The sequence below is a fragment of the Salminus brasiliensis genome, chromosome 2 (assembly GCF_030463535.1).
Source record: "Salminus brasiliensis chromosome 2, fSalBra1.hap2, whole genome shotgun sequence".
Lineage (NCBI taxonomy): Eukaryota > Metazoa > Chordata > Actinopteri > Characiformes > Bryconidae > Salminus > Salminus brasiliensis.
Genome location: NC_132879.1, coordinates 40011931 through 40036344, shown reverse-complemented (window position 1 = coordinate 40036344; position 24414 = coordinate 40011931). Strand labels below are relative to the sequence as shown.

General features: G+C 40.0%; 1 protein-coding gene across 8 annotated transcripts in view; it reads left to right on the top strand.

Moving 5' to 3' along the window:
- Positions 1 to 24414, top strand: part of eps8a (EGFR pathway substrate 8a, signaling adaptor) — a 57036-nt gene that overhangs the window by 12688 nt on the left and 19934 nt on the right. For 7 of the 8 annotated variants that reach the window (XM_072672673.1, XM_072672671.1, XM_072672672.1 and 4 more), the window contains exons 2-3: positions 19292 to 19384; positions 22025 to 22092. In XM_072672673.1, coding sequence (XP_072528774.1) covers positions 19320 to 19384; positions 22025 to 22092 — 133 coding nt within the window. In that variant the 5' untranslated portion in view covers positions 19292 to 19319. Of the gene's footprint in view, positions 1 to 679; positions 938 to 19291; positions 19385 to 22024; positions 22093 to 24414 lie in introns of those variants that run through there. The other variant, XM_072672666.1, reaches the window with a different exon arrangement.

Below are 24414 nucleotides of genomic sequence, written 5' to 3'. Positions count from 1 at the left end.
ACAGAAATTACTGATATTTCAAACGTATATTTGTTGTTTTCATTGCACTTTGCAAGAGCAGAGAGTCCAGGTGATGTTGGATACTTTTTACTGCATTTATAACACTCGAGAAATATGTGTTATATTGTGTTTGAGTTCTCCTCCATGTTGCTTCCATGTTGCAGATTGGATGGGGCGGAGTCACATGACAACACCAATCGAAATAATTGACATAATCCACATGATGTTGATTAGAGGTTATGAATTTTGGTTTGTTAGTTGGGTTTGTTAAAGAGAATCAATCACTGTCTTTTAACAGCGCCTTTATTTTGAAATATTAAGGCATGGCTAATGCCAGCAGCGTTTGGTAGCTTGGTCAGTACTTGATTCAGAATGTAGAAAAACACATGAAGATGAGAAACTTGGCAGTTATGTCTCAATAGACGTCTAGGAACAGCTATTGATCATATTGACCTAAAACAACCCTTTCTGAGTTGTTCCACAAATTCTTCGTCTCTCATATGGGGCAAAGGCACTTGTGAGGCTGTAAAAAGTGCTTTTGCCTTTCACAGGCGTTCGTTTGCTGGTAGTCATGGTGATCTTTGTGTGTGTGTGTGTGTGTGTGTGTGTGTGTGTGTGTGTGTGTGTGTGTGTCAGCCTTCAGCACTGGCTTAAGTCTTTCACCAGTGTAGGCACGTCCACAGGCGCTAGAAGGCTTCGCTGTCCCCCGACTGCGTAACGAGGTAGAGGATTAAGTCCACTGATCTTGGAACAACAATAGATCCAAATCCTGAGAGCCGGCGCACTCTGGAGAGAACTCTGCGTCCGTTCAGACAGAGCTCAAAACTCTTGCGACTTGTTGGGTTTACCGTAATGGCGTTAGGACAATGTTGCTGACACATGCTGGTGTGTAATTAGCAAGCCCCTGATACTTACTGTTTCTTCACTGACTGTTCAGGTAAGCTGTAACTTACTGCATTAGGACATGTTAGAGTCATGTTAGATTTGCATAATAGGATCACATTGGCACATTGCCCCAGATGCTCATTAAAGTACATTACAATGAAATCTAAAAGTAGCTTGTGTTCTCATGCTAGAACCTGACATCCTCTTGTGCTTGTCCTAGCAGGGCTTTAAAGGTTAGTGTTAGGACAATTGGGGACACTAGGCGTCATAAACGTCATTCACCTTGACATTGTAAAGTTGACACATGCACACATTTTTTAAAGGTGGGGGCATGAACTAAAAGTACCTCATATCTGAGCTAACCTAAACACGACATGTGGAATCATTTTTACATACAAAAAAAAGTCAATGCATGCATGTCAACTGTGTGCACAGACACAAATCTCTAGATACATTAAATCTTATAATTCCTGTAATACTATGAAACTGATCATATGGGTTAATGCTAATGACTGTGTGCATAGTCATGGCGTTATAAAGTTCATTTTTGTTCAGAATTTAATTGATTTAATTGAATTTAAAGGTAAACTGTCACATATTTTATATTCACTACATGTGAAGTGACATTTCAGTTGAAATTTGTTTTACTTGTGGTCAGTATGGCTTACAGCTCCAATATAAACATCTAGAATAACTAGATAACTAGAATGTATATGCAGTAAATCTCTTATTTCATTGCCTGGAAGGGGAAATGTGGTGCAACAAACAAAAGAGATGGCCATAGCCGTGAGAGGATTTTTAAGAAAAGTCGACTCAAGCTTAGACTGAGGCTGGTGTCAGTGCATCAGCCACAACACACAGATCCAGCAAAGGAGCTACAACTGCTGCATTCCTAATATCAGGCCAGTTCTGAACCAGAAGCTTCTTTCCTGGGCTAAGGAGAAAGAGAACTGGACTGTTGCTCAGTGTTCCAAAATCCCCCTTTTTTAGATGAAAGTAAATTTTGCATTTCATTTGTGAAATCAGGGTCCTAGAGTCTGGAGGAAGAGTGAAGAGGCACAGAATCCAAGATGTCTGAAGTCCAGTGTGAAGTTTCTACAGTCTGTAATGAGTCTGGGTATCAAAACAAAGTGGACCAACAACAGCAGAGGAGTTGAGATGAAGCCAAAGTCAACATTGTAGCCTACCGCAAGATTCATTCTAGAGCACTTCATTCTTCCATCTGCTAACAAGCTTTATGGTGATGGCGATTTCCTTTTCCAGAAGGACTTGACACCTGTCCACAAAACCAAATGATTTGCTGACCATGATATTACTTTGCTTGATTGGCCAGATAACTGTCTGAACCGGAACCCCATGGAGATTTTATGAGATATTGTCAAGAGAAAGATGAGAAACACCTGATCCAGAAATACAAACAAGCTAAAGGCCACAGTCAGAGCAACCTGGGTTTCAGTAACATCTTAACAGTGCCACAAGCTGATCCAAGCCTCCATACAATGCCATGTCAATGCAGTATTCATGGGAAAGGAGCCCCAACCACATACAGAGTGTATAAATGAAGGTACATTTCTGTATTGTACATCATTTTCTGTTTGATCTATGAAATAGAAATGAAATATTCTGAGTGAGTTTTTTAATTTCAGAAGCTATACTGGCCAAAAGTAAACAAAAAAAGGCTTAAAATGTTTCTGCTTGAAAAATGTCACTGTATGTGTACTGAATATAAAATATGATAGTTTTCCTTTCCTTTTACATTTCATACTGAGATGCCAACATAAACATTACCACAACTACATTCTGTTGCTTTGTGAGGACAGGACTGCAGTAAAAAAAAACAACAACAACAAAAAAACAGGTTCTGGATCATTAGAAATCAATAGCTTTGCTCCAAATAGTATCAGGGCAGAGCTGGATTTAGAAGAGTGTGAATCAGGTCCATCACTTTGTTTGCACCTCTCAGACATGTGATAGCCTGATCCCTGATGGGCTTGCAGCAGATGGGTTTTCTGGTTAATGTTATGAAGGAGTCTTCTGGTTGCTTTTTAGGTTCTTAGGTTCTTTAATTATTATTTTCACAGTTTTTCCATGGTAAACGGTGGCTCCAGCACTGTGTAAGTGTGTAGCTTAAGCTTGTGTGATTTGTTGGTCAGTTCAGGCCTCCATATGGTACCTTTTCCTAAAAAAAAGGGTAAGAGAAATGGAAAGTGGTGCAGATTGACATGAACAGAGGGGTCCGTACCTTCATTGACTCAAAAGGCTAATCTCGGCCTGACATAAATGTGTGTGTTTATGCATGTATATATTTAAAACGAACTGCAACTTATATATTTACAACTTACAACATTTCATATTTAAAATTTAGAAGGGTATAACGGCATCCCTCAATTTGCATCATCTCATCATGCACAACAGAGATCAAGAGGAAATGAATATGCCCTCAGCATTGCTGTGTCTGTGTTCTGTGAGCAGATTGCAAATCGACTGTGAACAGAGGCAAATTTTCACGGCTCGCTCAAGATTCCCACACATAAGACGACGGGAGAATTTTAAAAAGCACCTCTCACACACATCCTTGTGCCTTCTCGGCAGGGAACGAAGACTTCCTGAGTACTTGTAGATTTAGGCTGCTGCATTTGGCAAGGCGCCACCATGTTAGTTTCTGAAAGGCTAGAGGAGGTGAAAAGGGGTAAGATGGTTAGTTAGTTTGGTTACAGTGAAAAATTAAAAGGGGAATTCCACTGAACTTTCATAATTTTTCAATCTAAAGTTTTTATTTCTTTTAAATGTATCATAGGTTCATGGCTCATTATAGAGAACCATTCCACAGTAGGGGTAATGGGCATGAGAGAGCAAGAGGGCCATCCAGAGAGAACAATGTCAGTTATGCTCTCTTGCACTCCTGGCCATGGATGGCTATGCCATAGTTTGGGGTTGCACTCATACTCTCCTGATGATGAGGCCAAAGAGCAAGACTCAGGAGATCCCAAGAATAGATGAAAAGAAAATCTGTTTTAGGCCAAAACTTGCACATAGCGTAAAACACTGCCTTGGACATTAGGTAGTGTATTTATAATCAGTGACAATCATTATGTAAATTTTCTGTGTTGTAGCTTTTAAAGGCATTCAACTCTTCACACTCTGGTTTCTGTGACCAGCTCTGTGAATAATTCTCCAGAACAAAGCATTTCACTGTGAACCACCCTGAATGACTGTTTATATACTGTTTACTCATATTTTAAATTCAGGGCTCCACACAAAAAATAACTTAAGGAGCCAGTGGCTCCTAAAACAAAACAAACACAAAAAATACAAATAATATACAAACCACTGTATGATAATGACACATCTTGTGCAGAGTTTATAGCTTTCAATATCTGTACTTTGACCTGGTCAGTGAAACCTATGAACTCTGCACAAGACGTGTCATTATCATAAACCCTCAATGCATCCTGTTTTTTTTGTGTTATCATGTAGGCTGCATTAAATTTCATGTTTCAGTTTCCATGTTTCAACTCGGTTTTTTTCTTATCCCTTTTTTTAAATGTATTTTTCTGCTACGTCATTTCCAATTTTTCATACTATGTTTTTTTTTGCTTTTTAACAGAGTTTGCAATATATGACCTGCTTTGTTATCATACCTGAGCCACGCAAATTCCTAAAGCCACAAAATTTTAAAATGTCCTGCTGTGGTTGTACTGTTGACTGTGGACTGTTGTTTAAAGTAGATCTTTGTCTGTGTCTTTTAGAAGTCCACTGGTGATGACAGAGCCATGTTCTACATGGTGATGTTCATTGCAGTCATGTTTTTAGTGGAAATTCCACAAGCACGCAGGCAGTTTTTTTTTAATGGTTATAATTTACCTTTTAAGATAAAGACATAACAAACACAAAAGTATTAAAGAAAGAGAAATAGAAATAAAACATACCCATAAAAATAATAATAAGTTGTCATGTATAACCAGTATTTAATTTATTAAAATTTATTAAATGACCAACTAGTATTTGGTTGCAATTGTAACCTTTTTAGTTGCAGTCAGGAACTCTGAAATTGGTGAAATTCCCTTTACTTTGTGATTAAGACCAGGACAACTCGAATTTCCGGATCACAGCTATGCAGTATTTGTTATTTGGACCCAGTACACCATGTAGTACGTCACTGGTTCTGTGCATTCGGAGTCACCAAAACACAGAGGTCTAAATGTATTTTAGATTATTCATTAAAAAAGGTTTCTGAAAATCGGAAATGTGACCCTCTCTCCCTGCACATCAGATATTGGCAATAGGCAAGGCTGAGAAGGGGGGGATAATACAATTAAGGATGATTACGCTTCACTGGGATTATGCTGACAGTGTAGATTCAGAATCAGCAACTGTGGCATTTTTGACGGCAACAGCTATGCATGTGAAAGAATGTCATGTCAAAAGAGAAGAGGATAATGATTGTTAGGCAGGTATTTGGACCGTTTAGGCCATTTCCACAGAAAAGCAATGTTTCCAGTTAATAACAGGACAGTGTTTCATCATGGCTGTTTGGGTTACACATTAACTAAGGTTATGAAGGTAGGGTTGGCTGAAAGCATACTGAAATAGTTTAACTGAGCGGCCTATAACATGCCTCTGGGGTACAACTGTGCATGTAGGTAATTGATTAGCAGTGCTGTTAGTTTGAATTGACCTGAACTAGCCTTGCCGCTGTGTTCATGGAATTCACTCAGTCATGGACTTGAGAGGTACTGTTACACTTATTTCGTTCAGGGCATCAGATATGTAGCATTGCTTTTGGGCAACACTTTACTTAGATAGTCCATTGTAGATATATTGTAATATGTAAATATTCAGTTGAATGTCAGGTGAGAAACTTCGAGGCACCTATGATGGACCATTCAAGTAAAGTACCCTTATTTGAATTTATAGTGTTTAGTATAGTATTTACACAGGTAAAGTTTCATTATGGTAAGGTTTCACTATTCTAACCGTAAACCAGTGAAACCAGTGCAAGAGGCAAGAAAACCCATAAATGTTTTTACCGAAAGGCACTTTATACACTTGGTCACAGTTTGTGTTCCGCAACGTGTTGAATCTACTAGTGGCAGTTACTTTATTCATTTTTCTGCTACCTGAAGAAGGTAGGATTTGGTGTTCTCACTTTTATGGCTCAGTCCCTCCTGTTCACATTGAACAGTGAAGAAGCACAATAAAACATTCACCCTGCACCCTTGGGTGAAAAATAAGACGAAGCTGCTGCAGGTAAACTCTACAAGCCCTGCATTACTGTTTTGTACAGGAAAGCTGTACCACATGACCGTAAAGCAGTTAACCATTGTAAAGTTGCACTTCTGTGCTGAATTGTGCTCTGTCATCTCATATCCCATTATCCTTTACTCAAGAGGAATGGGGTGTGGATTATCACAGACCTGTGTGTGTGCGTGTGTGAGTAAGTCTTCTTGCAAATCCTCTTTAATGTTCCATGGAACGAGGAACAGAGAAAGAGAAGAGCTTCTTCAGGGGGAGAGGAAAACTGCTTCTTTACCCTAAGCCCACCCAGCCCAGCTTTATTAGAGTTTGGAGCTCACTAGTGCTGCACTGAACTTTAGAAGCCTTAGATGTGCCCCAAATGTAGCATTTCTGTTTACACAAGGGTCAGAAAAACGAGTCCCAGAACTTGCCCTCTTTGTTGCTTTTAATGTTTAGCTATTTACATTTTATTTTTTTATTTTTATGTTATTTTATTTATCTATTTTTTCTCATTTATATCTAAACTTATTGTAAAGCACTCTGAATGACCTGTGTGTATAAAATGCTGCATTAAGTTCTATACTAATAAACGTTTCATACCTTTGCCTCAGCCAAGCAGGGCTGTGTACATAAGAGCAGCGCACCACATTCTATGCTCCTCTTTTTACAGCAGATTAAAGGTAAGGTTTTGTATAATTATTGACCTAGTGGGGTGGGTTGACATTTCTATGTGCTATAGACTTGGCTTTCGTGATGAATCATGATGAATATGTGAACAAATTCTAAAGATTCTAAAGAGAACAAAATCCAATTGAAATCACTGTGCAGGCAAATTCAAGCTCTTAATATTGTTGAATATGATGAGTCATGTACAGTGTAATGTACTTCTGTAGAGGTACAAATAAGTTAACATATTTTGGCACAGTAGTCCACTGTCACCACTATCCAATGGAGAACAATAAATTCATCAGCAAATACGGGCTCAAAATCTGTCAATTCGAAACATCTTTCCAGTGGCTATATAATTCATTCGTATGATCTTATCATCCTTAGCCTATTGTCCTTTTTGACTGGCAGTCTGTAACTAAGGTGGTATCGGGCAAGTAATTTGACTCTCGTCATGCCTGTAGTACGTTTCTTCCACATAGGTTCAACTGTTAGGCCTGGTTCTGTATTGTAATTGTTTTCTGTGCTGAAGCTTTTTGTGGGTGAAGTAGATAGCTTTCTTTGATGTCAGACACAAAGGCTGCTGTGATTGGGATTTGTGTTATAAACCTTTGCTCAAACAGGTGCAGGTAGAGTGTACATTACCTTTTAGTCAAGCCTGTCTTATATAGTTTTTGGGTGGGGTGTGAATCGTACTAATTCATTGTACCACAGCATAAGCTCATTTACAGACTTGATGGTGTTTTCACACTTTTTGAAAATGTTGGTGATTAAATTAAGATAAAAACACAGTGTTCCTGCATTAGGCCTGCTGTGTCCAGTCATTCACTGTGTGGGTGATCATCAGTCGTTCTGTGAATGAACTCACATTCTCACTTCATGGCTGAATTGCGCTGCAGGGGACCGTCAATAAGTAATCTGATTACTGCCCCATCTCTGATATTGGCAAACAGTCTTTGGAGAGCTGATCAAAACACTGCTTGTTAAGGCATCCAGATAAAGTGGATTTAGTCTGTGCTTCCTCTGCTGTATTTAAGTTGGCTGAGACTATTTTGGGAGATGCTGATGTCAAGTAATCCTGTGAAATAATCAGAATTCAAGTGTTGATGCTACATTGCCTGACATTGTGCCTATCTATCACTGAGTTGAGTTTAATGCATCTCTTTCAGACACAAAGTCGAGTGTTGCCTTGTTTATATGGGCCAGGCTTGAAAGATCCAGTGCTGAAATCTACAGCATACGAACAGTGCTGCAGTCAGTGTAATGGATGGGTCTTCTCCTCACATGGTTTCAGTTGCCATAGAAACTCTCCACAATGGCTCAGTCACCTGCTTTAAGGCTCCTTCTTTCAGTCACACACTCTCCCACTCTCTGTAGCACTAAAATTTCACACACAAGGAATGAGCACAGTTGGTTGTTTTGTTGTTGTTGTAGCCTCTGTGTCCAGTGTCTGTTATCCGAACAGTGAGATGTGACCGTGGCCCCATGGAAGCATCAATATATTTAAACAGTGTTTCCTGTACTTAGGTTTGGGGTCTGCTACATGGTCTACACCTCTGCATTTAGGTGTGCGTTGACTGCAGAAGAGTATTTTTGATGTCAGCATGTCACTGGCAGCTTTTCAATGGGAACCTTTTCTTCCTAAAGCATTTGTAGTCACAAGAAGCACTCGTATCACAAAACTTCTCGCAATCACAACTTGGAGTGCTGCTTGTTTTTCTTATTTATTATTTCCTTGTTAATGTGCTGTAAAAAGGAAACGTGTGGCATGATCAAACAGTGACACTGCTGTTTTCTAAGAACAGCGACTGTTCTTGCTTATTACCATGAAAGCAAATCTGCTTTTCACACTACCTCAGCGGCATGCAAACATGCACACTCCCGTGTTCTGCTGCAAATTTAGCATTTTAAACAATTCATATGCTGTTCACATGAATATTCATACACAGAATCCTGTATTTCCTCCAAATACGGCACATCAACAGCAGCTCAATTTCATTTTTATGGGACAGTCAGACCTTTGCCAAGATACTGCAGGATTGGAAGTGGGCCAAATTAACCTTTTTGTGCCCAGAGTTCAGTCTTAAAAAATGATTAGCTACATCAATCAGCTAATCAAGACAGCTAATAAGTTAGTTTTTACCTGAAACTGATGTAGAACACCTTGATTTTTTTTGTGGACTGCCGTAAATGCTATAAAAGCTTACATTATCTACTACTATTTGGATAGTGATGCTGGTATGTATATGTACAGGTAGTAGAGTCTCTTGACTGGCCTTGTAAGAGACCTTAGGTATGGAGGAGGTGATGATAAATGGAAATAGTTTGCTTTACTACAAGCATACATTCCTACTTGCCAAAGAATGCACTTGTTGAGTGCATTCCATTTTCTGTTGGGAAAAAAAGGCTAAGCTCTGCATTTATTGGCTGGTTTACGCCACCAAAATGGCTTACAGATGCCACGTTGCATAGCACAGTTTTTACAAAACTGTAACAAGAGCACAAATTATTTTTGTAATTCTAAAGTCAAGTCAAGTCAAGTCAAATTTATTTGTATAGCGCTTTTTACAACTGTTGTCGTCACAAAGCAGCTTTACATAATTAGTACTTAATAAAGAACAGAGACAGAGAAGAAAGAAGGAATAACATGAAGCGTCAAAGACCCCCGTGAGCAAGCCAACGGCGACAGTGGCAAGGAAAAACTCCCTCAGAGCTGGAGGAAGAAACCTTGGGAGGAACCAAGGCTCACAAGGGGGACCCATCCTCCTCTGGCCAGACTGTTTTAAACATTAATGATAAAAATTACCAAAGCAGATACAACAGAAAGTTAATAGTGGTGATATTAATAGTGTCAGACAGGCACGAGTCCATCTAGGTTTCAGCACGGCCACGGGGACCTCAGCGGGCAATCTTCCTGCAGATCGGGCTGGGTGGCCATTTACTCGGGGAAGGTAAAGAGAGAGAAGTTAGTTCTAAGAGGAATTTTATGGAGTGCAGAGAATGTTGAGAATCAGCATCTGGGTATGTCTGACGACTCCGGCAGGTCTGATTATCACAGCATAATTAAAAGGAGAGAGCCAGAAGGTAACACGGACACGGGCGTACCCTGAGAACACCTATCTATCTGCTCCACCGTCAACAAACCTAAAGTTATGCCAGATAGTGTTGCTGTCTCTTTCTGAATCTGAAGACATTGTAACCTGGTTAGCCTAGCACCTGCATACTTCCTTGGGTTTACCTTTGTGTTTGAGGTTTGAGTAGTATGTCACTTTCATGGACCAAATTCTCATTACTTTCCATTATTGAACCTTCTCCATTATTGTAGTGTGAGCTTGCTGCATTCCCATCAGTATCATGCACATCACAGATGCAGAGTACTGTGGGTCTTTGGCGAGGCACAAATGAGATATTTCTACTTGAAAAAAAAAACACTGGTTACTGCTCGCAGTCTGAGCAAGGATTTTGAATGGGTGTTGGCTCTGTTGACCTGTGTATGGATAGCGATAAGTAATGGCTTTTGTTTGAGATGCAGTAATTGTTCAAAAATGAGGCGCTAATAAGCCCTGTTACATAGATGTTTGTGCTGGTAATCAGGTTGTTGTTTTGGTCTGTCTGATTGGTGATGTTGTGGCGCAGTGACCCGCACATTAAAGGTGAGCCACATCCTCATCAATCTTTCAGCGGCCTCTATCAAAGTGTGCTAGCCAGGTGTCTTTCTCTCTCTCATTTCCTCTGGCCTTTCACCATGTCGCACAGCTTGCTGCACTGGTGCCAGGAGCTATCATGTGTTAAACTCTCATTAGTAGCTGAAAGGCTCAGCATTCAAACAAACTGAGAATTGATAGTTCTGGTCAAGCACTGTGGTTGATGTCTGGATGACTGGAGTTGCACTTTACACTGTGCTTGATGTCGAGGTGATCTGTATAGTGAATGGATCATTCTATGTCAAAGTACTTACAAAAACCAACAGTTGTAGATACTGGATAAAAAAATCAAGTAATCAAAAACAGAAAGGCACCAGAAAGGAGAACATGAACCAGTGGTAAAAAAAATAAAATTCAGAATGTTTTCTTCCAAATGTCACTTGATCCTCTGAATTATATAGCTGTTAAATGACAAAATTAGGTGTTGCTTCAAGTGAGATAACACTGCATAAGACTGGCAGCCTTAAACAAAATACCTCAAGAAAACCATCAAGCTTTGTGAAGTAAGGTTAGTGAAGTTGTCTGCTTGTAGCATGGTTGTAGCATCATTCATATCTGGCAACCTTAACAGTCTTGTAAATCTGATGATCCAATGATAATCTGAAGAAAAGTGTAGAAAGTGTAGATAATCTGAAGAAAAGGCTGTGACAGACACCATCACATTTTTCCTGTCTGGGAAAAATGCAAGTTAGACCTGACGTTTATTAAGACTAGCAAAACTGAGAAATGAGAATTAACAATATCAGATCAGCAGTACTATTTAAATTGTTTGTGGTGGGTAAGTTAACATATTGTGATCATCGGATATTGTGATCATCATATTGTTAGCTATTTCATCCATATTTCAGCCCTAATGGAACTTTCAAGTGCAGTTTTTGGGCAGTGGTGGCTCAGCGGTTAGAGCGCCAGGCTATCGATAACAGGGTTGTGGGTTCAATACCCGGGCTTGGCAAGCTGCCACTGTTGGGCCCTTGAGCAAGGCCCTTTACCTTCTCTGCTCCCCGGGCGCTGGAGTTGGCTGCCCACCGCTCTGGGTGTGTGTGTACTCACCCCTAGTTCACTAGTGTGTGTGTGTGTGTGTGTTCACTACCACAGATGGGTTAAATGCGGAGGACACATTTTGCTGTGCAGTGTACACTGTACAGTGACAAATACGTGCACCAAAAAAAAAAAAAAAAAAAAGTTTGGTTTGACCGCATTTTCTGATCCAGTATCTTCAACAGCTGCTTTTGTAAGACATAAAATGACCCATTCCCCATAGAGAAAAAACTCTGCTTTTTCTGCTTTTTCCCCTGCCCCCCAAATGGTGCACCTGGTAAAAGCTCAATGCAGCAGTGCAAAGCTGCTCTGTTCTGCAGGGATTAAGAATTCAGCTGCTGTCCCTGTGAGCTCCTCAGAGAATGTAATTGTCAGTGTTCACATAGTCTCTCGTTCCCACAAGGCTGAGCAATGTACTTGCCAACTGGATGCCTAAACAGTCCCATGACAGACAAGTGGTTAAACCTTCTCTCTCTCCTTTACACTCAATAAGCAGTTCAGATACAATACTCTGTGGCTGGTAGCTTGAAAGAGACAATGGTTTTACATAGATCTGTGTATGTATCCCTCATCATCTGTGACTTGTAGTGTGGATGTGAAATGGAATGCATTGAAAGACCTTGTAGCCCTGCAGTGTTGTGCACACAGTACTGTAGAATACATAGCAACAGTAGGGATGTATGTTTTGGCAAATGCTGTGACTGTATAACATGTCATATATTATATGACTGTGTTTGTCAGTAGTTTTATTAGTAGTATTTATAGATATTATCATTTCTAACCCTACAGAAATGCTATATTTCTAACCCAGAAATGCTGTATCCAGATCGATGTATATCCAGATTCTACATTTTATTCTAAATTTTATAGTGCTGCAGCAACTAACCCCATTATAGTGAGATTGTAGATTTGATGCCCATCTCTGTCCAGGATCCCAAGGCAGCTTACTCTCTGGCTACTTAATGGCTTAATGGCTCTTAATGGCTACTTTACTCTCTCTAAATTAAAATGTCTATTTTTACACAGTTGTCTCCCCAGTTTTAAGAGTGGCATTACTGTAGTGTTGGTGTAGTCAGCAGTATACCTGTATCATTATAGGATGCAGACAGTCATCAAAGTTACGCAGTGTGAAACAAGTAACTGGTTGCCTGCTAGATCATCTTGACCTGGACCACCTTAAACTTCTGACCTTCTGATCCCAGGTTTAGTGTGTTGCTTCCACACTGCTTACTTGATAATGGCATCACTCTGCTTCAGTCAAGGAGACTAGTGGCTTATTTTCCAAAATATAAGCTCTTCAAATGAGCTCAGCCTTTGACTAAAGGTTTCTGTCACCACCCTTAAGTTCTCCATTGAGTTTATTGTACTACAGAGTGTGTTTAATTAGCTGATCTTGTGGAGACCCGGATACAGTCTCTCACTATTTACACCAAGATCAATTATTCACTTATGGTACTGGTTGGGTTACGGAAAGGTGAAAGGCACGCTCTGGGCTGAATCAGAAATCTCTTGGAACATCAGAGCGTCGCCCCTGCCTGGGAAATCTAGAGCTTGAGCAACACCATGTCCAAGGTGACTCCTCCCAGTGTTCTTTGTGGGGAAGTGATGTGTCAGCTTGTTTAGTCTTTTGGACTCATACAATAATTTGTGAACTATTGGCAGAGACCTCTAGAGAAAAGTACTAAGGAATTCATTATTTAATTCAAAATTATTTAAGATTATCTTTAAGGACCTTGACTTACTTTTAACCTGGCATGAGTTTTTAAATAGTACAAATACTATACACTCTGCAGAAGATGACAATCTGGCAAGATACATTTTCTTGATAGCAGTCATTTATTTATTTATTTATTTATTTATTTGTCTTCTTATTTTCTTATTTATTTTTCTTATTTTGAGACCATTGTGACTGTTTTTGTGCTTTTCTATACATTCTACGTTTACTTGTTTTAAATAATTGAAAAAAAAATGTATTAACTATATTGGAAATGAGCTACATTATCTACAATGCCACAGAAATCCATTTAATACACCAGTTCAATCCATTTAATGCACCAGTTTTAAACAACACATCTTGTAACATGCTGTACACTGTACTGAAGGGCAGTGTTTGTAATGCTACATGAGGCCCATGAGAAGTCTTATGTGAAGTCCAATTTTTATTCCAATATTGCTACACCACCTGCAGAGGTAAAGATGTGGCACTGGGAAAATGTTTAGTTGGACTGTCTAGTTGCAGTGCCTTGTTTGTAGGGGCAGTGGTGGTTCAGTGGTTTGAGCCCTGGATTATTGATGACAGGGTTGTGGGTTTGATACCTTGGTTCAGCAAGCTGTCACTGTTGAGTCCCTAATCAAGGCCCTAAACCCTCTCTGCTCCCCTGGCGCCGCAGTGATTGTTGCCCACTGCTCTGGGCCTGTGCTCACTGTCCTCATTGTGTATGTGTGTTCACTGCATGTATGAGTTAAAGTTGGAAGGGACTTTAAGGTAAAATAACATCAACAAATTTAATTGACAAAAGCAGCCTTGTCTTTAAGTATGTAGGTTTATGTCAGTCATAAAAGGGGTGTAACCTTATAAATGCTCCCATCAGGAAAGTGTTACCAGATACATTGTTTTCACTTCTCATTATATTCTTTTGTTTGCAGTGTTAAATAAAAACTCATTACACACCTGGAATAAGAGGAAGCACCACACTGTTTGATGTTTGTGATAATAATCTTGTCCTGCTCATTATGGGTGTCTCAACATGGCTCAGTTGTGAGTATTTGAATATTTATCTTTGGCTGATGGAAATGTGTGCTGCCGTTGTGTTTGGTGGCCCAGCTTTTATTGCTGCTCAAACTGAAAATCCACAAACATTGGATTTCAGAAGTGCAAAGTTCAAAACGAGCTAATGGCAAATGCTTTCTTTCATTTAGCTCAAGGCAAAATTTCAGTGGTTCTCTTTAAGAAAAGGTGTCAGCTGTAGTTTTAATCCCCAAAGTGGATTCTGTTGTCGGACAGAACCGATCAGGTAGTACTCTCAATTTGGAGCACTGAAATCTTAGATGTGTTGGGATTCTTGCAGCTACTAAAATGCCAATCTCGCATGTTAATAGAAATGACAAATGTTTAGTTCTTCTGGCTCAGAAAACTCCTTGAAGAGGTGAGGTTAAGCAACTCTCTTAGAAAGGCTCTGCTGTTCATTAGGTGTCTTGCATGTGTCAGCAGTAATGGTTGAATAATAGGTCATTCCAGTCTCATGTATCCAAGCGATGTTACAGCGAAGGCCACAGAGCTGGTTCATGCGGGGGTGAGATTTCCTGCTTTAGAAAGAAAAAATGGGAGAAAAGAGAAGAAAAGCGCAGCCATGGGAAAAGTAATCACAGAGCAGAGAGACTGTACATTTGCTGTACACTTCTGATGAGGCTCCAGTATTTAAACCCATAGAGGATCCCCCACAGGTTAATAATACTTTTCCTCCTCCTCTCTGCGCCTCGTGTCCTGATTATCTTGCCCTGCAGGAGATTTGGAGGAGGTTTCATCAGGAAAGATTCATTATTTATTATATCATCAAGCAATGGACATATTTTATACAAAGTTCTCTGTTTATTTATGCGTTTAACAACTAATTTACTCTCTTTCTGTGTTTAAAGCGTGCAGGGGATTTGAGCATGTCACCTTTCTACTTGGATCTTATCGACACTGGAAGCAGGCCCGAGCTTAATGGCTACTTCAGTTAAAGTCAACATCATGGGGTTACCAAAATGGGCCTTAATGATTATAGGGCTGTGTTTGGACAGGGAAACCAAGCAAAATATCTTCATGTAAGATATCGCAAACAAATGGGCTTAACCTCTTGACTGAAACCAGTCACAATCATAGACACACAATCTAACTAAATTAATAACACAAACAGTTGTACTAGTCATGTCTTAATGAGCACATTGAAAAAACATCCACAGTGCAGGCTAGAAAAAGTAAGTAAAGCTCTGTGTTAATGGCTTCTCCAATAGCAAGTTCATAAAATATTTAAATGAAGTACATGAGATTAAAAGTGCGGATTTCAGGTACTGCCCATTAAATAAAGACACGCAAAGCCTAGTTACTGACTACTCTGTTTTTCTTAAGAATGGTTGGTTAGTGTGGACCATGCCTCAATGCTTTTAGAAGACCTCAAAAGATGTTATAGAGACGCATGAAGCAGGAAAAGGCTACAAAAGCATTGCTAAAGACCTGGGTGACCATGTCAGTCCACACAGATTTTTGGTACTGTACTACTGTGCCTAGGAATAAGGGGCCTGTTGAGATCCCTCCAAGAACTAAAAGAGTCAAGAAGGGCCAAAGGCTATCGAAGACTTGGGTATATGCAAACTCAACATTTGTTCCTGTGCAACACGATTGAAGGATGCGTTGTCTCAGGACCTGAAATCTTTGAGAGGGAATAGCGAATTCAGGTGTATCAGAACACTCTGGTTATCAGAACAGAAAACCGGAGAATGCATTTGGGTTATGCAACAAAACAATGGCCAATTGAACCCTATTGAGCTCTGTGGCATGATCTAAAGATGACTGTGCACACAAGGCTTACCAGAAATACTGATGCACTGGAACACTTAAGAGAATGGGGGATAATTGGTTCAAAAGTGTTAGTTGATCGATACTAAAGGTGGAGCTTCTTCAATATACATAACCTAAACTAGCCAGCTAGGGGAGCTAGCTGATGTTTGAGAAACATTCTGTTGGAAATATTTAAACATCTAATGTTTGAAGGAAAATGTGCTTGCTAACTTCTGTAGCGTGTAACTAAGCTAGTCATCCTTCAAGAGTTCAGATCCAGCAATGCTGGCTCTAATTTACATGACCTGGATCAAGTGCATTAGATTATGGTTGCCCCTGTTTGTATATGATATGCTTGGATATATGCAAGCAAAAGCTACTGTACATCAGTTGTTTGGTTAACTTCTAAAGCAACAAAATAATGCAGATATAACAGTTATTGTTTTTAACTGCAATTGGAAGGAATGCTGGTATGGTGGTGTAGTGGTTTCACATTATATATGTAGTGATGTCATCAGTTATGCATGTTTCTGCTATGTATATACCCTTTTAGTTGTGGCAGTGTGATCCAGTTTTGTTCTCTGCTGTTCATAGCATCCTGTAATGTTAGTCGTGCTGCCCTTGCTCTTGGAAAGACTTTTTTACTCTTCCTTGATTGACAGGACTTGCCCTTGAAGTCTGGGTTCAGATTATAATTAGCTCACTTGTCCTCCTGTGTGATTGCTATTCTGTGCCTCAGTTCACCGTATTTCCTGCTCCAGCTATGAGCCTCTCCTCTAAAGCTATTTTACCCTCCGGTCACTTGCTTCATTTGCCCTGATCCACATATAAGGAGCATAAGGCTCCCCCTAGCTTGAGCTCTCACCTCCTGCAGTGTACAGGAGCACAGAAAGTAGCTTAATCCTCTTTGCCTGTTTTAGCTTGGACTGGAAAGGCTGTTGCTGTAGTGTGAAGTCATCATTATATTTTATCATTATATAATTTACATGAGAAAAGCAGGGTTTCCTGCTTGTTTCCTGCTTGCTGATTTTCTGTAAAGACAGCTACCATTGCAGCATTTATTCTGTCTGTCCTGACCAATATAGACAGACCTGGATAAGGTGACTTCCAAGAATGCGGTACTATCTATAATACAGTTAGATTATTCATCATTTAACCGATGATCTTGTGACAAATTGCAGGATAAAACCCAACATGACATGTCTTAGAAAGTTGTTGGACCACTAGGTGTAGATTTCACAAGTCTCTGGCACTGACCTGATAGGATGCTTGTGGGCGGCACGGCGGCTTGGTGGTTAGGATCTCAACGGGTCTTGGATTCAAGTCCCTATCTGGGTGGAGTTTCCTCCGGGGAACTCCCACAGTTCAAAAACATGGAGATCAGGTGTATTGGTTACTGTATAAATGGTCTGGGTGTCTGTGAATGAGTGTGTATGTATGTTTTTAAGAATGAGTGCATGTCTGTGCTCCTAGATATGGCTTGGCACTCTGTCCTGGTAAACCACAAGTGCTCAATGCAGTCCTCCAGGTGGACGGTTGTTTCCGGTTAAGAGTACGCTGTTGTGTCTTGGAGTTCTGAGTATAAAGGATTGTGAAAAGTGACAGTTGTAAAGCGTCCTGTAAAACTACATAAGTGTAACTTAACTTTCATAATACACAGAAAATATTTTCTCAGGCAGTGTTTGATGAAGGTAGAGAGGTAGAAAGGTGAGTGCTGTCTGATACGCCAGTCCAGAATCTCTTAGAAGTGTTAAATGTGGTTGAAATTTGGTGACTGTGATTTAGTGAAAGGTGGTGACCCTAGCAGACAATTTCCATCATTTTCATTCTCATAAAACCATTCAGTGACATTTCATGCCGTGTGGATGTGGGCAGTTTCCCATTTTAGGGAAGTTTCCTCATTGTAGTGGTCAGGTGTTCAGACCTGTGCTATCTGCTACTTGGACTTGTAACTATCTGCTACTTGGACTCGTAACTATCTGCCATTATTAATATCACCATTATTAACTCTCTGTTATACCTGGTTTGGTCATTTTTATCATTAATGTTTAAATAGTTCTGACCAGAGGAGGATGGGTCCCCCTTGTGAGTCTTGGTTCCTCCCAAGGTTTCTTCCACCAGCTCTGAGGGAGTTTTTCCTTTCCACTGTCGCCGTTGGCTTGCTTACTGGGGGTCTTTGATCCATCATGCCTTACACTATTTTCTTGTTTCTTCTTTGTCTCTGTCTTTTATTAATCACTATTTATGTAAGGCTGCTTTGTGACGACAACAGTTGTAAAAAGCCCTATACAAATAAATCTGACTTGACTTGACTTGACTGTTCACTTGATGTATGACATCACATGCACTCACCCACTTGTGAAGGATGACTCACCTGATCAGATCTCTCCCTTTCCACACCTCTGTAGAGTTGTTTCTACACCACTGAACTCTCAGATGGTGGGTGGTCTTTGGAATAGTCCTCTGTGGGGGGGACTGTATTCACATACTCAGTCACCTGAGGAGCGGTCATGGAATAGCCCTCAAAAGTGTTCAAGTCACTTAGACTTTCTCATCTTGATCCAGAAGTTGGACCTCTCTTATGATCAGGGAGAAGTTTCTTTAAGATATTAGTATGAAGGAAGTTTGTCGGTTTGCCTATAAATCACATATTGAATTGCAGTGTGAGCAAATAGTACATTGTGTTATAGAGAAGAAAGCTATTTTAGTTAATATATTATGTATTTCAGCTTGAGTTGTAGTCATTCAGTTTGAGGTGGGCTTACTGTGGCATGTTGCTAATTTTCTACCAGCTTACAGCTTAAAGTTTCTCTGAACCATATTGTGCATACTTAGATGGTTGGAGATGAGTACACATAGTGCTCAGCTCTTAATTTTGTAACAAGGCTTTGCTTCTTGATTCTATGTAAATGCCTTATTCTCAAGGGAGATACAAGGGGATGCCATCCTTTGAGTCAGACAACAGCCAAAAACGTTTTAAACATATTTAAACATCTGTTCAATACTGAGACCGAAATGATCATTCTCTGCATTCCTACTGATGTGGACTTCTATGGGTCAATACCAGTTGACATCTATGATTAATATTTTAATTCTTTTGTCCTTAAGTCCTTTGTGTCATGCCCGCACTCAGATAAAAATGCTCAATTTTCATTGGTTATATGATTAAATATTTTTTCTGTAAAATGTTTTGACAATGCTTTACCATTCCTCCTTGCAGTCGGTGACCCCCTTTTGTGAAGTCCAAAATGAATGGCTATGCTCCTCCTACCCACCCTTCTGGAGGCTTCAGTTCCTACCCATCCCAACTAAAGTAAGTGACACACCCTTTTCCTCCCCAGTGTTTCACAAAACCACTTCCTCATGAACAGACACTGTCCCACACACACATTATTGAATTAGCTAAAAATAATCAGCATAACCCACAACCAACAAAGCAGGGCTCTTTATTGTGCTTGGCCAGATGCACCTATTACGCATCACTTAGTGCTGCCAAGATACACCAAAGACTTGGAGCCAAATAGTGAGCTAGAATGCCAGTACTGCTTTATTTTACCTTATTTAGTGCTTAAGTGTTTAAGTGATCTCTGAGACAGAATTGGCATTGAACGTTTAGAAGAAACTGAAGGAAGTCGCTCAGTGAAAAATCTTTTTTAATTTAAAGCAGGTTTGGTATTTGTGCCTTTGGTTTTACACGGGCTAATGCAACAAAAAAGCTTATACCTAATAATTAGTGCCATAAATAGCATATTGCTGAATCATCAAAGACTTTTTTTTATGTACATTGTATGATAAACTGTTGTCTACATTTACATTTACATTTAAGGCATTTAGCAGACACTCTTATCCAGAGCGACTCACAAAAGTGCTTTGCTATTTACTTAAGAATAACCTCCGCTAGTTTGAATAGGCTAAAATAGGATAGGATAAGATACCTATAAGTTTAGACACTACTAAACACAAGTCAGTAGGGTGAACACTCTACTTGGGCTAATCGCCCAAGTATTCTCTGAAGAGGTGGGTCTTCAGTCTGCGTTTGAAGACAGCGAGCGACTCTGCCGTTCGGACACCCAGGGGAAGCTCATTCCATCTCTTCCATGAATTTTGAGGGATGGCTGGTCGAGCCGAGCCGTACTTGAAGCTCGAAGGGCTCTTGGTGCAGATCGGCTGTTGACCATTGCCATCAAGTACAGAGGGGCTGGTCCGTTCTTGGCTTTGTAGGCCAGCGTCAGGGTTTTGAATCTCATTCGGGCAGCTACAGGAAGCCAGTGAAGAGAATGCAGCAGTGGAGTAACATGGCTGAATTTAGGACCATTGAATACGACCCGTGCCGCTGCGTTCTGGATAAGTTGCAGGGGTCTGATGGTGCGCAGAGGGAGACCAGCCAGAAGAGAGTTGCAGTAGTCAAGTCTTAAAGTGACGAGAGACTGAACAAGCACCTGGAAGGCCTCTCTGGAGAGGAAGGGTTGAATTCTCTGAGAAATCTGCATGAAATCTTTTTGTCTATATAAATAGGAAGCAGTCCAGACACAGTGTTGGCTTCATGAGGGCTGCTGCTGCTGTTTTTAGCTGTGGGTCATATTTTTTGTCTGTATTTATTGTAAACCTTGGCTGATCAACTTTTATTTCTGCTGACTGTGATTTTTGGAAACTGTGTAAATTAGACTTTTCACCAAGTGTTCCTTTATCTAGGACTATATGTCCAAATTTTTGTGGATACCCCTGCTAATGAATGCATGTAGCTATTTTAAGCTACACCCATTCCTGACACAGATGTGCAAAGAATAGAAGCTTGTCTAGTGCCCATAGAGTTGTATTGCCAATGAAGGGGTCTCTGGAGCAGGTAAACACCACCCCAAGGCACCATGCCCAATGCCTTAAATCCCTCCCAGCATTGAGCTGTGGAGCAGTGGAACTTTGTTCTCTGTAATGATTGTGCTCCATCTAATACATTTGAGATGAGTTGGGTGGGGTGGTGATCATCAGTCGGAGTGTATCAGTCAAAACATTAGACTTTATATATAGTGTACAAACAACATGCACAACAAACTTGAAATATCCAAAATTCAGGCATTGTTTGGATTGAAGATTTGCGTAGCTTCTCTGAGGAACACTGACGTTCAGGCAGTGAGCTCACACACATGACAAGCTGTCCGAAATAGTTCACTACCTTGTTGAGTTGGGTTCTCTTCTGAATTTTTACATGTAGGGTATGGTGAATAGGCCATAGTTTCAGACAGAGTTTATAAAAAATGGTTCAAATAACAAAAAATAAATAGTATGTAAAATAATAAATAGTATAGTATGTGTACATAATGAGTCTCTCTGTATGTCCATAACTCAGGTTGGACAGGGCGTGCCAGCAATTCTGATAAATACTTCCTCTAGCGCTACATTATTCATTTCTCCTTCAATTAGCGTGAGCAATAGAATCGAGCAATATCAAGTGTCCGGTTCTCCACTTGTTAGCACAGGTGACACCTGAGTCCACCTCAACACCAAAGAGCACTCACACACTCCTGTTCTCATATTCATGCTCTTGTTCTTGAGTAAACAGAATGGAGTTAACGGAGTCCTTGACGCATTTTTTCTTTAGCAGCCTAGCTACTGTAATGTAGATCAGAGGTTCTGAAACACTACAAAATTTTACTCCCTCATTAAAGGTTCATAGCTTATCAATAGGAGAGGGCTTAATTATGATCTCAGCAGTGGAAAAATATTGTTTGTTTATATACAGCAGAGATATACAGTTGAATTGCCATAAAATAACTGCCATCAGCTCCTCCTACCTCTGCTTTCTACTCTGTATCCACAATACGCTCTGAAAAGCTTTATCAGAATACCTCCAGTTACTCCAGGGGCAGATTTTGGGTGATGAATCCAAAGTCTCTGAATCTCTAAAAGCAACACAACATGTTGACCTATGTTTTTGTTCATTGTGTTTGTCTTGCAGTGGCCATGGCTCCCAGTCACCAGAGCTCCCAGCACGCAATGCCAAGTCCAGTGCAAAGGCTCTCTATGGTGGGTCTCCTTTCTTATTTTCCACTTTACTCAGACTGACCCCGAGAGAGAAATGGCTTGCTGATTGTAACATGTTTCAGTGGCTCCCTTTTCAGTGCTTGTTTTTCCTGAATCGCTCTATGATGGTACATTATTTGTATGTTATGCATTATGGACTAGGAGCAGCACATGTGCATGTACAGGTGCAGTCTCCACCTGCTGTCTGTTCAGTGTAGTGCATTGTTCACTTCCAGGTGTAATGGCTTATCTCTGTGTTCCAGGCTTTCCCACATCACACCTCTCCTGCTAATAATTGTTTGTCAGCTAGTCACCGCCTTATCTAATGCTGTGTGTGTCGTACCCTTCATACGACTCTGGGTGAGGGGGTCAACGAAAAGAGGAAACCTTTCAAAGAGGTTGAACAGGGGTTGAACCCTTTGTTTCCCCTCCCTGTCCGTCCATTTGCTCCACCTCCCTCCTTGTGCTATGAACAAATCGTTTTGTTTCCATGGCAACACACTGCCAGTTTGTTTTCCTCCACTCCCCTTGCTGCATTGGCTCTTCGATACTGCAGATGGATATATATCTGGCCACACCACCACCCTCTTAAGCCATCCCTTGGTGTAGTTACTGGCCCTATAAAGGTGGCTAATCTCCAGATGCCAAATTGGAGATTGCTAATTTTTCACTTAATCACCAGAATTGTACTGCCTGATTTAGATTTGTTTCCACCATCAAGACACATCTGTACATCTTTCTCGCAGCACAGCAGTTGTCTGCTCTGAGGCTAGGGGTGGACATGCAGAGCAAGGGTCTGTCTTGCTCAGCATGGGCACTCTGCAGTCTGTCTGTATGTGTACAAACATACATATAGACAGACACACAATAGATCTTAATGCCCATGGGTGTCCACTGGTCTTGGGGCGGAGCGCTTCCCAGCTCAGTTTAGTGTTTTTCCTGCTACTAACATAGCTCTAAACCTTTTTGAGCTACTTGCCTCCCAAAAGTATAGATTGAGGTTTATCTCAAGTGAAGGAAACTATAAACAGCAGAGATTGTTATGCTGGTATGGTATCACAATTGCAGCTGAGCTTAAACTAGCAGCAAGCTTACCTTAAAAACACCCTTGTTTAAAGACTTGACTAAAGTCATTGTTCTCAGTTTGTGTAAACCCAATTTGTGTAGAATATAATACGTGTGTGTGTGTGTGTGTGTGTGTGTGTGTGTGTGTGTGTGATAAATATATATATATATAAAATAATTAAAACATTAAATCATTACATATTTAAACATTATTAAGTAATATCAGAAGCTAGCCCAGTTGAAAATGATAGAATAATCAGAGAAAATATTGCTTATTGCTTAGCTAATATTGCTAGGTTTTGTAGCACTTGCCTATAATAACTTGTGGAGTCCATGCAGCTTGAGTGCACACCCTCATGAAAGCATAGGTGCACATTTGTATTGCATTTTGAGCTGTTGAGCTGTATGATTTGTAATGAATGAGTGGTGTCAGACGTAAGGGCCGTGCTGTACATGTATAAAAAGATGTATTGTGTGCTGTGATGTGATGAGGAGTGTTAAAACACGCTTATAGCTTTTATATAACTTTTACATTTATCAGCAACTGTAAAATGAGGGACTGTTAGATGTATCCATAATAAAGCGGATTTCATAATGACTGTAAAGTTGTAGAACACCTGAAATGTTATAAAAAAATAAACATTAACTGGAAGGCCTCAAATCTTGAGGCAAATAACACATAATTATTCTAAAGAGATCATTAAAGTGGATTATTTACTGTTGTAATGATTTGTTTGAAATGTCTTATAGTTTAGCTTATAATACTTCAATCTACAGTTTAGGGGTAGGCAAAAATGCCAACATTCTATGTAATGATTTTCACAATACCTAAACTGCATCACAGTAGTTTGACAAAGATGTAAAAAGCATGCCTAAAACCTGTTGGAAAACACTACACCTAATGAGAGAGAAGTAATTACGCACTTTATAGTAAAATACTCATTTGGTTCTCGTCCTTTAAGTACTGACACACATTATTACACATTATATTACCATTATATTAAGTCAAGTCAAGTCAAGTCAGATTTATTTGTATAGCGCTTTTTACAACTGTTGTCGTCACAAAGCAGCTTTACTTAAATAGTGATTAATAAAAGACAGAGACAAAGAAGAAACAAGAAAATAACATGATGGATCAAAGACCCCCAGTGAGCAAGCCAACGGTGACAATAATAAAACAACATAACAATGGGATATATTACAATAATAAAATAACATAACAATGGAAAGATTAGCAATGTCATTGTCTTCCATGTGTTT